The 16,269-nt window shown below is 44.9% G+C and overlaps 1 protein-coding gene across 6 annotated transcripts in view; it reads right to left on the bottom strand.

The window, feature by feature from the left end:
- The window catches only part of AKAP1 (A-kinase anchoring protein 1), a 74,756-nt gene that overhangs the window by 12,575 nt on the left and 45,912 nt on the right, over positions 1 to 16,269 (bottom strand). For all 6 annotated transcript variants that reach the window (XM_081313141.1, XM_081313142.1, XM_081313144.1 and 3 more), the window contains 5 exons: positions 15,974 to 16,107; positions 7,528 to 7,654; positions 6,623 to 6,750; positions 4,739 to 4,916; positions 1,417 to 1,567 (listed from right to left, as the gene is read on the bottom strand). In XM_081313141.1, coding sequence (XP_081169267.1) covers positions 1,417 to 1,567; positions 4,739 to 4,916; positions 6,623 to 6,750; positions 7,528 to 7,654; positions 15,974 to 16,107 — 718 coding nt within the window. The remainder of the gene's footprint in view (positions 1 to 1,416; positions 1,568 to 4,738; positions 4,917 to 6,622; positions 6,751 to 7,527; positions 7,655 to 15,973; positions 16,108 to 16,269) is intronic.

The raw sequence follows: 16,269 nt of genomic DNA, 5'->3' as shown, positions 1-16,269 counted from the left end.
AGATGGCTGTGAAGCATGCAGACGGCGATCACTTGAGCCGAGGGAGCTGTGACTGTTATAAACGCCTGCCGATTGTGAAGCCTCCGGATCTCAATCCCATCACTGAGAGGGTGATTCAACCAAACTACCCACCAAACTAAAGGCCAACATTTTAATTGCTACACTATATTACAATCACATTTTCCAACTGCTTCTTCCAGACCACTGGTGTTCATCTGTTGTTGTTAGCTGCGAAGTCGTGTCCGATCCATCGCGACCCTATGGACAACGTTCCTCCAGGCCTTCCTGTCCTCTACCATCTTCTGGAGTCCATTTAAGCTCACGCCTACTGCTTCAGTGACTCCATCCAGCCACCTCATTCTCTGTCATCCCCTTCTTCTCTTGCCCTCAATCTTTCCCAGCATTAGGCTCTTCTCCAGTGAGTCCTTCCTTCTCATTAGGTGGCCAAAGTATTTGAGTTTTAGCTTCAGGTCTGGCCTTCTAAAGAGCAGTCAGGGTTGCAGTTAACCCACAGGGACAACTTGCCTTCAGAAGTTGTGGGTACTCCATCACTGGAGTTTTTAAAGAAGAGACTGGACAGTCACTTGTCTGAAATGGTATAAGATCTCCTGCTTGAGCAGGGGGCTGGACTAGAACAGGGATCCCCAACCTGTGGGCCATAGCTCACTACCGGGACGTGGGTTGTTGGCCACTAACATTGCGATGTCGCGCGGGCGCTAGCGATGCTGTGAGCGTTGTGCAGGCGCTAGCGTCGCCATGAGTGCGTGTCCCCCACGCTCGCACCAGTGTCACATTGGCTCTAGTGATGTCTTGAGTCTTGTGTGGGCGCTAGCATCACAAGCACACACTCCCTCCACTCGTGCTAGTACTGCGGTGTTGCACAGGTGCTATTGTCGCTGCGAGCACAAATCCTCACTCGCGCTAGCACTGCGGCAATGCGTGGTTGCTAGCATCACCTGAGCGTTGCACAGGTGCTTGTGGCCCCACTGACATCACACACGCAATCGCAAGCCCATGTGTGCGCTTGCGGCCCAGTTCACGTGGGCACTCGCTCGCAGGCTTAAAGGCACCTCCACCCCCATGCCCCAGTCTGCCAACCTAGAAAGGTTGGGGACCAGTGGACTAAAAGACTTCCACGGTCCCTTCCAGTTCTACTCTATTCTGAAATTCTAGTTCAGGGGTGTCCAACATTGGCCACTGTAACACCTGTACATTTCCACTGCCAGAATTTCCCAGCCAGCTAGCTGGGAGTTGAAGTCCACAGGTCCTAAAGTGGCCAGTGTTGGACACCCCTGAACTAGTTTCAAGTGGAGAATCTGGAAAGAGTCTGCAAGGATGAAACAAGGTCCCATCTATTTCAACATTCATAGAATTCAGGATGCCAACCTCTCGGAGAGGAATTCCGGGTCACCTCACCTGATTTGTCTAAGCGTATCAATCTTGACTCGTTCGTATCCACCATAATCCACATATCTGATTTCCACTTCGCTGACATCTTTGAAGTAGCCAACCACTTGTGCCCGCCACCAAGCGCCTTCCACACCCGGTGCGGCACAGACAACACCAACTGCAGAACAGAGAAATTGGAAACAATTCAGTAGGCAATGCAACAGCTTTTGGGGAAATGAAAAAGTGTGTGTGTGTGTGTGTGTGTGTGTGTGTGTGTTGGACAGGGGTGGGGAACGATGGTCCTTTTATAACTTGTGCACTTCAACTCCCAGAATTCCTGAGCCAGTTGAAGTCCACAAGTCATAAAGGGGCCATCATTCCCCAGCTCTGCTGTAGAAAAACTGGGTCCGCCTTAAGTCCTTCCTTTACTAATAGTCTTTCAAGACACAAGTAGTTCTCGACTTATGACCATAATGGAGCCTGCCCATTATGATTTTAAGTCATGATGGTCATAAAGCGAGCCATGGTGGTGCAGTGGTTGGAAGGCAGTATTGCAGACTAATTCCACTGCCAGTAGTTCGATCCTGACCAGCTCAAGGTTGACTACGCCTTCCATCCTTCTGAGGTCAGTAAAATCAGGACCCAGATTGTTGGGGGCAATATGCTGACTCTGTAAACTGCTTAGAGTGGGCTGTAAAGCACTATGAAGCGGTATATAAGTCTAAGTGCGATTGCTATCATGTGACCAATTTTACAACCTTTTTTTTGGAGTGGTTGTCCAACAAGAGGCAGTCCTCTCGCCTCTCCTGTTCAACATCTACATGAAACCGCTGGGTGAGATCATTCGTGGTTTTGGAGTTGGGTATCATCAGTATGGTTCGGGTCTGGATGGGGAGGAACAGGCTTCGACTCAACCCTGACAAGACTGAGTGGCTGTGCGTACCGGCATCTCGGGATATTCAGGATATTCCATCTCTTTCTATGGGGGGTGAGTTATTACCCCCCGTAGATAGGGCTCGCAACTTGGGGGTCCTCCTAGATTCACAGCTTTCTTTAGAAGACCATATAGTAGCTGTGACTAGGGGGGCCTTCGCCCAGGTCTGCCTGATGCGCCAGTTGCGGCCCTATTTAGACCGGGATGCCTTACGTATGGTCACTCACGCGCTCGTGACCTCTCGTTTGGACTACTGCAACACTCTCTACATGGGGCTGCCCTTGAAGACCACTCGGAGGCTCCAACTGGTACAGAATGCAGCCGCGAGAGTTGTGTTGGGAGTTTCCCGATACTCCCATGTTACACCTCTGCTCCGCGAGCTGCATTGGCTTCCAGTTGTCTTCCGGGTGAGATTCAAAGCCCTACATGGCATGGGTCCAGAATACCTTAGGGAGCACCTGCGGCCGGCGTCAACTTCCCTCCGCCCAGTACGCTCCCACAGAGAGGGCCTCCTCAGGGTGCCACCGGTCAAAGAATGCTGACTGGTGGCCCCCAGCGGGAGGGCGTTCTCTGTGGGCGCGCCGGATTTATGGAACCATCTTCCGGTTGAGCTCCGGATGGCGCCCGACCTCCGCTCCTTCCGGCGCGATCTAAAGACTTACCTCTTTGAACAAGCTGGCCTGGCCTGATGGGATGGGGTTGGGTTTTATTAATGTGTTTTAACTTACTTTTTAAATGTTTTTTTAACTTATTGTAAGAGTTGTGGGCATTTTGTTTAATCTCTTTTAATTTTTGTATTTTGTCTTTTAACATGTACTGCCCTGTTCACCGCCCTGAGTCCTTCGGGAGAACGGCGGTATACAAATAAAATTAATAATAATAATAATAATAAATCACTTTAATAGTTAAATAAATCTGTGGTCATTAAATAAACCCACTGTTTGCTATGGCGTGTTTTGAGTGAAAACTGGAAGCAAATGACAGTTTTTGCCCAGAACAGTGTAAATTACAGTCACATGACTGCAGGACACCTCAAATGAGCCTTGGTGGAGCAGTGGGCTAATGCCTCCTTAAGTAACACCAGCTGCTTGCAATTAGTGCAGGTTCGCATCCCACCAGGCTCAAGGTTGACTCAGCCTTCCATCCTTCTGAGGTAGGTAAAATGAGGACCCAGATTGTTGGGGGCAATAAGCTGACTTTGTAATAATGCTGCTTGGGGGGGGGGGGCGAAAGCCCTAATAAGCAGGCATATACATAGAATGAAGGCTATTGCTAAGCACATTGATTTGTGCTTTAGATTGTAAGCTGCCCTGAGTCTTCGGAGAAGGGCGGGATATAAATGGGATTAAAAAAAATGGCCATAAATGCAGGCCAACTGCCAAGCAGCCAAAATGCAATCACATGACCATGGGGGAGCAAATGTTAAAATGAATGAACCTTTATTGTCAAAGTACATGTATACATTGAGATTGGCTGAGCCTCCCTTCATGCCCCCACCACCCCAACTCACAGTGACAACAAACCCACCATCTTGTTACACCATGTGCTAATTGGACACAACACACCAGCCTCGCAAGTCAATCATACACAAAGTTATTTCCCGTTCAAGAGCCTGACAGCCCATGGATAGAAGCCTGTTGGTACTGCTGGCTATACTTCTGTATCTCCTACCCGATGGTAGAGAGTAAAGAGGTACCGACCAGGGTGTGAGTCATCCCTGAGAATATTCCTCACTCTTCCAAGGCAGCGGGCCTTGGCGAGGTCATCCAGTGGTGTCAGGGGACAGCCCACGAAGTCTGTGCTGTGCTCACCACCCTCTGTAATACTTTCCTATCCGCAGCTGTCAGGCCAGCATACCAAACCACAATACAGTGCGAGAGGACACTCTCTATAGTAGACCGGTAAAAGAAGCCCTGGCTGGCTGAGGAATTCTGGGAGTTGAAGTCCACAAGTCTTAAAGTTGCCAAGTTTGAAGATGTTTGAATTATGCCCTTAGGCAAGTTACAGATATGATTACCCCAACGACATGAATCAAAGAAACTGGGACCTGTGGGTGGGAATGTTGTGAGCTGTTCCTACCATCCTCAGCCAGCAAAAAGCTAGAAGACTGAAGAATGATTCTTTTCTGCTTCCATTTTGGTGATAAAACAAACATCATCTCCTTTAGCAATGGCGCAAAGGTGCATGGAGACACTGGCCTGAGGAATTCTGGGAGTTGAAGTCCACAAGTCATAAAAGGGCCACATTTGAAGACCCCTGTCTTAACCATTAGACCAAAGTGGCTCTCTTATAATAGCAAAAAGCTAGAAGGCTGAAGAATGATTCTTTTCTGCTTCCATTTTGGTGATAAAACAAACATCATCTCCTTTAGCAATGGCACGAAGGTGCATGGAAACTATATCAGAGAAGACTTACCCTCTACTGGGGTTGGCATCGTAGGAATCCCAGGTTGGGAATAGCAGAGATACATCTGCTGGTCTAGGCTACGAAGGACGTGGAAAGTGGGATGCGTGTGTTGTTGTACAAATAAGTGCCCGGCATTGACTTGATTAACCACAATAACTTCTACTGTAACTCCATCAGGAAGCATGAGCTGCCACAGAAGGATGAAGAGAGATGTATTTCCATGCACAAGTTATGGCATTTAATTTCCAAGCTACAGATTATAACACTGTATAGAAATGAGAGCAGAGTTAAGCAAATTGTACCCTGTGTACTGCATAGACTACAACATCCTAAATTAGCGTAGTAACATGGCTCAAAAGGAAGAGATATGGAACATTGTGTAAATCACTTAAAGGAGACAAAGTTGCTCACACACCACCCCCACCCCCAAATACACTGATTTTGTCAAGTTGCCACCTTATGCTTGCTTGTGCTTTGCTGCTATGAGACTGGGATGAATTGTGGGGAGGGGGAATGAAGGAGGGGAATGCTTGGGGAAATGAAAGTAAGTGCCGTATCTCCTCGAGAAGCTGCCTCAAGGTCACTCAGCTGAAAGGAGGAGGGAGTCGCATACCAAACTATGCCCGGAGTAACTATTATGAAAACATCTTGCCTGTACCTAATTGGTTACAGAAAGAATGCAAATAGGATAAATTTGCATACAGGCAAACCTCCACTAAGGAACTCTTTCTGTGTGAACGTGTACGACAGCATGTCCTGCCCATCGGTGTCAGAAATAAACCTCCAAACTAGCACTGATGATGTTACCTAATTAGGTAATGAAACGTCTACAAAAAAAAAAAAAACCACCACCAAACTCACAGCACACCAAGGATTCCACAGTTCAACTCTGAACCTCAAACGTTCTCTTCTATTGGTGCCCCCTTTTTCTCACTTCTTAACAGCTCCCTTTTTTCCCCTCTGTGATAGTTTTATTCCCTCTCTTCCCTCCCACCTAAACAGAACAGGTTGTTCATGCTGCGGGTCTACGCCCTGACAGAGAGTTTCTGAAAATAGGGCAAGGGCTGTGGGTGGCTGTAAGGACTACAAGTTCCCAACCTCTGCTACGCGCAGGCAACTTTCCCAATCTGCATAACTGCATTAGAACCTGACGGTCAGAAGCTCTCAAGGAAATGGTCATGACACATGAAATCAGGGTTCCAACAGAACCCCAGCTCCTTTAGTATATTTGTCTAACTTTATAAAGTAAAGGTAAAGGTAAAGGTAAAGGTTCCCCCGCACATGCGTGCTAGTCGTTTCCGACTCTATGGGCCGGTGCTCATCTCCGTTTCAAAGCCGAAGAGCCAGCGCTTGTCCGAGGACGTCTCCGTGGTCATGTGGCCGGCATGACTAGACACCAAAGGCGCACGGAACGCTGTTACCTTCCCACCGTAGTGGTCCCTATTTTTCTACTTGCATTTTTACGTGGTTTCGAACTGCTAGGTTGGCAGAAGCTGGGACGAGTAACAGGCGCTCACTCTGCTACGCAGCACTCGGGATTTGACCCGCCAAACTGCCGACCTTCTGATCGACAAGCTCAGCGTCCTAACCCACTGAGCCACCGCGTCCCTTGTCTAACTTTATACATATGTGCAAATCAGCTGGAGATTGTTGTGATGGAGCTTTCCACCTTTTGACAAAAGCTCTGGATTCCACAGAGGCTTCCACCTCCAGGAAAGAAGTATCACCAAGAAGATATCAGACTAAGATGCTTCGAAACTGTCATTACAGAGATGTGGCAAGAAAGCAAGGGACCATATCCTACCTAGTGCAACCCAACAACTGATGAATCAAAGTCCTTCCAAAGCCAGAAATTTCTCCAGTTTCACTAAGGGTTTTTGAATTTGTGCTTACCCAGGAGGTCATGGGGAGGGAATGCAATGGCAACGGTTGGGGTAGTGGAGCATAGATATTGGTGAGACTCAAATCCTTGAACTTCTTTCCAATCAGGGCCAGTGCTTTGTCAACGTTTTGCTGAGAGCCTGGGGGGAAGGAAGGGGAGAAGAAAATACAGATTTTAGAAGATGTTTAGGCACAAAGGAAGAATCACGATAGCCCGCCTCAGGAAGATAGGCAAGATCTGCTCATTTAAGCAAGAGAGGAATGATTTTGCTTCGTATCTTGTAAAGGAGCAGCCAAGCCAATTTCTATGGGAAAGGAAGAATTCAATCCATCGTATTTACACCAAACTCAATGGTTTTCCATTTGGACCAGTGTTTCTCCACTCAACAATCTTAAGACTCCCAGAATTCCTAAAACCAATATAGCTGGCTGGGGAATTCTGGGACTTGAAGTCCACCCATCATAAAGTTGCTGAGGTTAATTAACACGGATCTGGACCATTCTTATCTATAGCAGTAGCAATAGCACTTAGACTTACATACAACTCCAATAGCGCTTTACATCACTCTCAGGGCAGTTTACAAATGTCTGCATATTGCCCCCCCCCACAACAATCTAGAGTTCTCAGTTTACCGACCCTGGAAGGATGGAAGGCTGAGTCAACCTTGAGCCAGTCAGGATCGAACTCTAGGCTGTGGGCAGAGTTTGCCTGCAATACTGCATTCTAACCACTGTGCCACCTCCCCACTCTTCCACAAAGTCTTAATATGAGTGTCACTACATATCCAATCAATGTAGAAGGAAGCACCACAGGAGTGGAGAATTCTCCGATTCAGTAAATCCAAATCAAATGTACCATATTTTAAACTTGGGGTGAAATGTCCATTCCACATCGTCCTCCAGCAGGTTCCACTCACCTTCTATATGACAGATCTGGAAGTCCTGGGTGTGAAGTAGTGTGAAAATGTAGATTTTGGCACCAGAGACTTGCTTCAGGAAGTTCACATATCTCCCTTGTTTGCCTATGAGCCGTCCTACTAAGTGCTACGGGGAAAAGAAAAACGGAAAAAAGAATATAATAAATGGAGAAACACATTTGCAGATGTCTCATTCTGTAGATCAGAAAGGACCAAGTGTATCAACTCTGGAACTACATAAACTGATTTATTTTACAAATTAATATCCAGAAGCTTTTTGGGAAGCATCAACAGTAGATATTTACACTGTATTATGCCTGGCTGCTATTTTATGTTACTTATACATGTAGTCCTCGACTTATGACCAGTTGCTTAGCAACAAAAGTTATGACAGAATCTCCAAGAGGTACTTATGACCTCAGCTCCAAAGATCTGATGGCTGCCCACCTAATCACATGATGACATTTCGGATACCTGGCAATTGATCTGCACTTACAGCTACAGTATTTGCAGTGCCCCACAGACACATGACTGCAATTTATGTTTTTGGGGTTTTTTTTTAACTGCAAAGTGGTGTTTACTTATGGTTTTTAGCAAAAACGTCCCATAGCAAACAATAGGTCTGCTTAATGACCACTGGGGAAAAAAAGTTTGTAAAATCAGGTCATGATGACCTCCTTCATGACCGTCATGATTTATAACCTAAAGGGCAGGCTCCATTTACAGTCGTAACTCAAGGACTACATGAGTTGCAGCATTGTTTTTATTTTAAACTGTTAGCCACCCAGAGCCATACATCTGAGTTGGGCAGCCCTACAAATTTAATAAATAAATAAAGCTGGCTTGCAGTAGTTTACAATGCTAAATAAAAATAAAATTGTATACATCTAACAAATAAATAACAACAAAACCTATGAAAACCTTAAAAAGACCTTCAGGAGGATAAGGCAAGTTACAAAAACAGGTTTTCAGATTTCATTAAACACGAGGGTAAAGAGTGTACATAAATGGGTAGGATATATGCTACACAGGAGCCACCACAGGGAAGGCCCGGACTCTAATTCCAATTGGTGACACCCTTGAATGACTCTTGATTGCTGAGTGAAATAATAATTCCTTTAGGCAGGCTGCCTTTGAGATGTAAACTGATTTATCTATTAAAACAAGCCTCTTGAATTTAGCTTAGAAAAAAATAAGAGTCAGTGCAGTTAAACCACAAGTGGTACCACAAGTTCTTAATGAACAATCAGCATGAAATACCCCGAGACTCTAGAAAGAGTACAGAGAAGAGCTACAAAGATGATTAGGGGACTGGAGGCTAAAACATATAAGGAACGGTGGCTGGAATTGGATATGTCTAGTTCAGGGGTTTTCAAACTTGGCCCTTTTATGACTTGTGGACTTCAACTCCCAGACTTCCTCAGCCAGTCCACAAGTCATAAAAGGGCCAACTTTGAAGACCCCTGGTCTAGTTTAATGAAGAGAAGGACGAGGGGGGACATGATAGCAGTGTTCCAATATCTCAGGGGCTGCCACAAAGAAGAGGGAGTCAAGCTATTCTCCAAAGCACCTGAAGGCAGGACAAGAAGCAACGGATGGAAACTAACCAAGGAGAGAAGCAACCTAGAACTAAGGAGAAACTTCCTGACAGAACAATTAACCAGTGGAACAACCTGCCTCCAGAAGCTGTAGATGCTCCAACACTGGAAGTTCTTAAGAAGAGACTAAACAGCCATTTGTCTGAAATGGTATAGGGTTTCCTGCCTGAGCAGGGGGTTGGGCTAGATGTCCTCCCAGTTAGGGTTGTTGTTGTTGTTGTTATTTAACTAAGCAAAAGTTTGGTCTAGTGATTAAGGCACCTGGCTACAAACCAGAAGACTGTGAGTTCTAGTTCCACCCTAGGTTTGAAAGCTAGTTTGGGTGACTTTGGGTCAATCACCAGGAAACAGTGAGTTCTAGTCCTGCCTTAGATATGGAAATCAGTTTGACTGACTTTGGGGCCTGGCCTTCTCTCTCAGCCCAATCTACCGCAGAGCTCCCCAACCTTTCCAGCTTGGCGGCCCAGAAGGAAAGGAAGTAGTAGGGAAATGTGCGTGCACGTGGCCTGCAAATGGGTGCGCGAACAATGGCGACGCTAGTGCGCATGCATGCACAAGCGGGCCACGAACACCCGTGGCAGTGCTCTGGCGCCTGTGTGCATGCACAAATGGGCTGTAGGCACCCACGTGCATGCGCAAATGGGACACTAGTGCCTGTGTGATGCTGGTGGCGGTGCTAGTGCACCCGCGCATGCACAAACAGGGTTGCTAGGCCTCACACAGTGGCACTACCGCAAGTGGGGGGAGCTTGCCAGCTATTCCTGCAGCCCGGTGGCCAACAGGCGACGGCCTGGTACCGGGCCGCAGACCGTAGGTTGGAGATCCCTGCTATAGGGGAACTAGGAGGAGGAAGGAATATTATGTTTACCACCTTGAATTATTTTTAAAATAATAAAAGGGAATTAAAAAAAATCTTTAAAAATCCCCCTGCTATTCTTTGGACAACTGCCAATTAAGACAGCTCTTCTACCAGCTTGAGGCCTTCCCAGAAAATACTTTTTTGTGAGGATGAGTACTCTTGTCACAATTCAGGGACAAGGAATACAATGCCAGCGGCTACATTGGCTGGGTTCCATGGTTCTTTTATTAAAATGAATAAAACAAGCTGGCATAGGTAAATGCCCTCCAGTTAAGCTCTACTCCTACGGAGACACACCCATGTAGTTACTCCTGACAAAAGTGGTTTGCCACTGACTCCTCCTCAGAATTTTTTGATTCCAAGTCTGGTTGTGGTTCTAGGATGATCTGGCTAACTCCTCTCTAACTACAGGTAGTCCTCGACTTACAACAGCTTATTTAGTGACCATATGAAGTTGCAACGGCACGTTAAAAAGTGACTTATGGCCATTTTTCACACTTACAACCGTTGCAGCATCCCCATGGTCACATGATCAAAATTCAGATGCTTGGAAACTGACTCATATTTATGACAGTTGCAGTGTCCCCAGGGTCATGTGATCACCTTTTGCCACCTTCTGACCAGCAAAGTCAATGGGGGAACCAGCACTTGATGAAGTTACCCAGTTTGGGTAATGAAACGTCTGCAGGAAAACAAGCAAGCTCAGAGAGCACCAAGGCCCCTCAAGCCAGATTGAGTTAACAACTATGTTGCTACCTTAACAACTGCAGTGATTCACTTAACAACGGCAAGGAAGATTGTAATATCGGGCAACACTCAGTTAACAAATGTCTCACTTAGCAACAGAAATTTTGGGCTCAGTTGTGGTAGTAAATTGAGTACTAACTGTATTAACCAGCAGAGGCCCTGCAGGTTACAATTATGCAGAGTCACCTTATAGAGGAGATGGGTAGTATGAAAGTAGGAAGGAAGAAAGGAAGGAAGGAAGGAAGGAAGGAAGGAAGGAAGGAAGGAAGGAAGGAAGGAAGAAAGAAAGAAAGAAAGAAAGAAAGAAAGAAAGAAAGAAAGAAAGAAAGAAAGAAAGAAAGAAAGGAAAGAAAGAAAGAAAGAAAGAAAGAAAGAAAGAAAGAAAGAAAGAAAGAAAGAAAGAAAGAAAGAAAGAAAGGAAGTTAACTTCCAACCTCATTTTCATATCCAAATATCTCTAGGCACTGAATTTTATTTTTTATTTTATTTTTACTTTAAGGTGTTTTTTTTCATTCATATCATACTGCACAGGAAAGAACAATGGTAATTCTCTATTTTGCTAAGAAAACGTCATGGAAAGGCGAGATACAAATAGTCCCGAACCTACAACTATTTGTTTAGTGACCGTTCAAAGTTACAACAGCACTGAATGTGATTTATAACCACTTTTCAGAGTTACGAGCATTACAGCATCCCCACGGTCACATGATCAAAATTTGAGCTCTTGGCAACCAACATGCATTTATGACACTTATACTGTCCCGAGGTCATGTGATCACCACTTCAAAATTTCCCAGCTGGCTTCCGACAAAGTCAACAGGCAAAGCCAGATTCGCTTAACAATTGCATGATTCAGTTAACAACTTCAGTGATTCACTTAACAGCTGTGGCCAAAAAGGATCTATAATGGCACAAAACTCACTTAACAACTGCCTTGCTCAACAACGAGAATTTGGGGCTCAATTGTGGTTGTAAGTCAAGGACTAGCTATACCAGGGGTAGGCAACCTTGGCTCTTTTATTACTCGTGGACTTCAACTCCCAGAATTCCTGAGCCAGCATGGTTGCCTACCCTATTCTATACTATTTGCTACTCAGTACACAAAAAACAAATATGCAACTTTTCACAGTCAGGAAAGCTTCAGTAAGGATAGTGCTTGGATGCAGTTAATGTCGAAATAACATAAACCAGATTTCACACACAATCCTTTAATACCGTATGAGGTTTATGCGCCAACCACTGATGCAAAAAAGAGGAAGGTGATGGGTTTTGTGGTTATAGTTCAATCCAAAATCAACATCATTCATGCAACACAGGAAGAACATGGAAAGCCTTCCAAAAGATCGCTGGAGGCCAAAGGAAGGAACTGGTATTTCCAAAGGGTGCATGGACAAATAGTAAAGGATTCTAAGTAGATCCAACAAAAATGGAACATGTATGCTGACACTAGGCCAAACTGGCACTATGTCATAAACTATTTTATGATCACTAATATCATGAAACATTTTATAAAATTTGTCAAAATTCAATTCCATGGGAGCCTAGGTCCCAATTTTTGGATGCATTCTGTAAATTCTGGAATACTGCATCCAGTTTTGGTCACCACGATGTAAAAAAGATGTCGAGGCTCTAGAAAGGGTACAGAGAAGAGCAACCAAGATGATTAGGGGGCCGGAGGCTAAAACATATAAGGAACGGCTGCTGGAATTGGGTATGTCTAGTTTAATGAAGAGAAGGGTGAGGGGTGACATGATAGCAGTGTTCCAATATCTCAGGGGCTGCCCCAAAGAAGCGGGAGCCAAGCTATTCTCCAAAGCACCTGAAGGCAGGACAAGAAGCAACAGATGGAAACTAATCAAGGAGAGAAGCAACCTAGAACTAAGGAGAAACTTCCTGACAGAACAATTAACCAGTGGAACAACCTGCCGCCAGAAGTGGTGAATGCTCCAACACTGGAGGTTTTTAAGAAGAGACTGGACAGCCATTTGTCTGAAATGGTATAGGGTTTCCTGCCTGAGCAGGGGGTTGGACTAGATGACCTCCAAGGTCCCTTCCAACTTTATTATTATTATTATTATTATTATTATTATTATTATTATTATTATTATTATTATTATTATTATTATTATTATTATTATTATTATTATTATGCTCATTTCAGATAAAGGTTGTTGACCTATGGCAGGGGTGATTTGCACCATTCTGGTCTTTGTAGATCTAGACCAGGGGTAGGCAACCTTGGATCTTCTATGACTCATGGACTTCAACTCCCAGAATTCCTGAGCCAGCCACGCTGAGGGGAAAGGGAGAGGTTTCCAAGCTGAGCCGTGCTGGCTCAGGAATTCTGGGAGTTGAAGTCCACGAGTCATAAAAGAGCCAAGGTTGCCTACCCTTGCCACATGGTGTACTGTTTTGCCCAGTTGATGGCTATGGCAATCAGGGTTTTAGTAGTATGTAGTATATAGTAGTATATAGATATAAATCATCACACAATATCCTTAATTTCATATGCTAGCAAAACATTGGTTAGGATCATTATTCAACGCAGATTGGAATAGGAGATGACAGAAGCTCAAGATGGCCTTAGAAAAGGTTAAGGAACAAGAGACACAATTGAGAAAATGAGATAACAAAAATAAGTCAATATGTGCTTCATCAATTATAGAAAGGTCAACGATTGTGTCAACCATGTCAAGCTGTGGAATGTCCTTAGAAAATGAAGAGCTCAGATCAGCTCATTGTCTGCATGCAAAACCTATCCCCAGGACAGGAATTGAGTTCAGAAGGAGATAATGAAACTCCAGTTCTGAAAAGGAGTAAGAGAAGCTGTATATGCTCTCCTTACTTCCTCTACCTTTCTGAAGAATATAGGGAAGCTGGAAGAAGATGGGCTGCAGATAGAGGTGAATATTTATAGTTCAGGGTAGAAATGAGGAAGGGTCCTGGGTGCTCTCTGAGCTTGGCTGTTTTCTTGCAGACGTTTCATTACCAAACTAGGTAACATCATCAGTGCTGGTAGGGAGTAGGGTTGGCTATCAATTTTTATTCTAGTGGCTTGCCCTATCAAGTGTTGATGGGAGCGGCCTTGGTGGTTCCTTGGTTGTTTATTGTTAGCTTGTTTGGAAGTCCCTTGATTGAGATATTGATTTTTAACTCCCTGTAAACCGCCCTGAGTCCTCAGGGAAAGGGCGGTATATAAATGCAATAAAATAAATAAATAAATAAATATTGTTTATTTCTTGATTGCTGGTCTGATGTTAATCTTGGTGTCATGCTCTCTGCTCCACTGAGCTCTGAAGATGGGTTGGTTAAAACTAAAGGAAGATATATCAATGTCCTGGACTATGCTGATGACTCTACAGACAGGTAAGAGAGCCCAGGATGTGCAAGCTGTGGCAATAAACTCAAAGACCACGGTGAAAAGAAAACAGGATTAAGATTACAAGGAAGGAAGACCAAAGTGATGACATTAGGCCTCAGCCTTAGAACTGACAATGAAAACTGGTAAATGGCTTCTCCCTCTTAGGATCCACTATCAAGAGTACAGGACTCAGCAGACAAGAAATATACCACAAAACTACCATTTGGTACAGCAACCACGAAGGCGTTGGAAAAGACATTCAAATACTGTGATCTGTCTAGATCAGGGCTTTTCAACCAGTGGTACATGTACCACTAGTGGTACATTGGCACCTGGCAGGCGGTGCACGAGCCTGCCTAACCTAGACAAGAGTAGCGGGAGAGGGAACGAGCTAAAGCAGTGCAGTGCAGGACTCGCCATGAGAGAGTTCTCAGGAGCTGCTGGGCCAAGACAAAGGCCCCAGGATCCGCACTTCCGGCACACCTGGGAGAGAAAGGAGGAAGGGGGGTGGGGGCGGAGACAGGAGAGGCTATAAAAGGAGGCAGTTTTGGCTGGAGAGGGGGAAAAAGACTCCAGAGAAAGAGACAGAAGAGAAAAGGCTTTTGTTAGAGAAGCAGTGAGAAGAAAGATGGGGGGGGAGGAACGCTTTCTGGAAGAAGTGTGTGTGTGTGTGAGAGAGAGGGCAAGGGGCTTTTGCGAGCGAAGGGTGAAAGAAAAAAAAAGTAAGGGGAAGAAGGGAAAAAGAAAAGGCATTGACTTCCGGTTTTCTCTGTTGCAGTAGAAGGAAGCACTAATATTGAACCTCAACTTTGTACTGTTCCGTATTATAAACTAGCCATTTCTATAACAACAAATGAATCTAAGAATAAAAACCAACCCCACCCCCCTTTTTTCAATCAAGTTTTTGACCCCTTGCTAAGCACTGGTGGTACTCGAATATTGTCATGTCCTAAAAGTGGTACAAGTACAATCTCTGAAAAGGTTGAAAAGCCCTAGTTTAGACCAGGGGTAGGCAACCTTGGCTCTTTTATGACTCGTGGACTTCAACTCCCAGAATTCCTGAGCCAGCACGGCTCAGCATGGAAACCTCTCCCTTTCCCCTCAGCGTGGCTGGCTCAGGAATTCTGGGAGTTGAAGTCCACGAGTCATAAAAGATCCAAGGTTGCCTACCCCTGGTCTAGATCTCCAAAGACCAGAATTGTGCAAATCACGTTAAAAGTAGTCCTCGACTTACAACATTTGAGCACAAAATTTATGTAGCTAAGCAAGACAGTTAAGTGAATTTCCTCCCAATTTATATCCTTTCTTGCCACAGTTGTTAGGTGAATTACTGCAGCCCTTAACTTAGTCACATGGTTGTTAAGTGAATCCAGCTTCCCCCTTGACCTTGCTTGTCAGAAGCTTGCAAAAGATGACCACATGACCCTGGGACGCCGCAACCGTCACAAATATGCCAACTGCCAAGCATCCAAATTTTGATCACAGGACCACGTGGATGCTACAGGGGTTGTAAGTATTAAAAACTATAAGAAGGCGGCATACAACAAGGAGGCTTAACATAATAGGCATCATAACAGAGTTGGAAATGACCCTAGGCCTTCTAGTCCAACTCCGTGGACTATTTTATCTTAATAAATTTTATCTTTAACTTTATCTTAATAAAATTCCCATAAAGGTAAATGTCCCAAACCCATCATCCCAGGAAAAGATCCCAGTTTTTAAACCACGTATGAAGACCATCAAGATTAGGATAATGTGGACACTGGAGGAATAACATTAAAGGGCAAGCACTACGACCAAGAAAATGCATAACTGAAAAAAAAACTGGGAATCCCCATTTAAGCAAAATCAAGACTAGGTAGACGATTTTCTGGACTTTACCTTTGGTATTTGAATTTCCCAGATAACAAGCTCTGCCTTATTGCAGTCTGTTCCCATCTTAGCACTAGGGCAGCTGTCATTCTTGCGGAGAGCACAACCGCTGTCCACCGAGTCCATGCTGTTCACGTCAGAGCCTAAAAAAGAAAACCAGCCACGTTCCTTCACTTACAGGGCGTTGAAATGCTGGGCAACAGTGCTGCAGCAAACTCAAGGTCTGGTCCTGTCATTCCCACTTTCTCCTTTTACATAAGGAGCTACAGAGATGGGTAGAACAAACTTCTCTAGCCAGGTGATGT

This window comes from Vipera berus, assembly GCF_964194415.1.
Source record: "Vipera berus genome assembly, chromosome: 1".
Taxonomy (NCBI): Eukaryota; Metazoa; Chordata; class Lepidosauria; order Squamata; family Viperidae; genus Vipera; species Vipera berus.
This window is presented reverse-complemented; position numbering and strand designations above follow the sequence as displayed.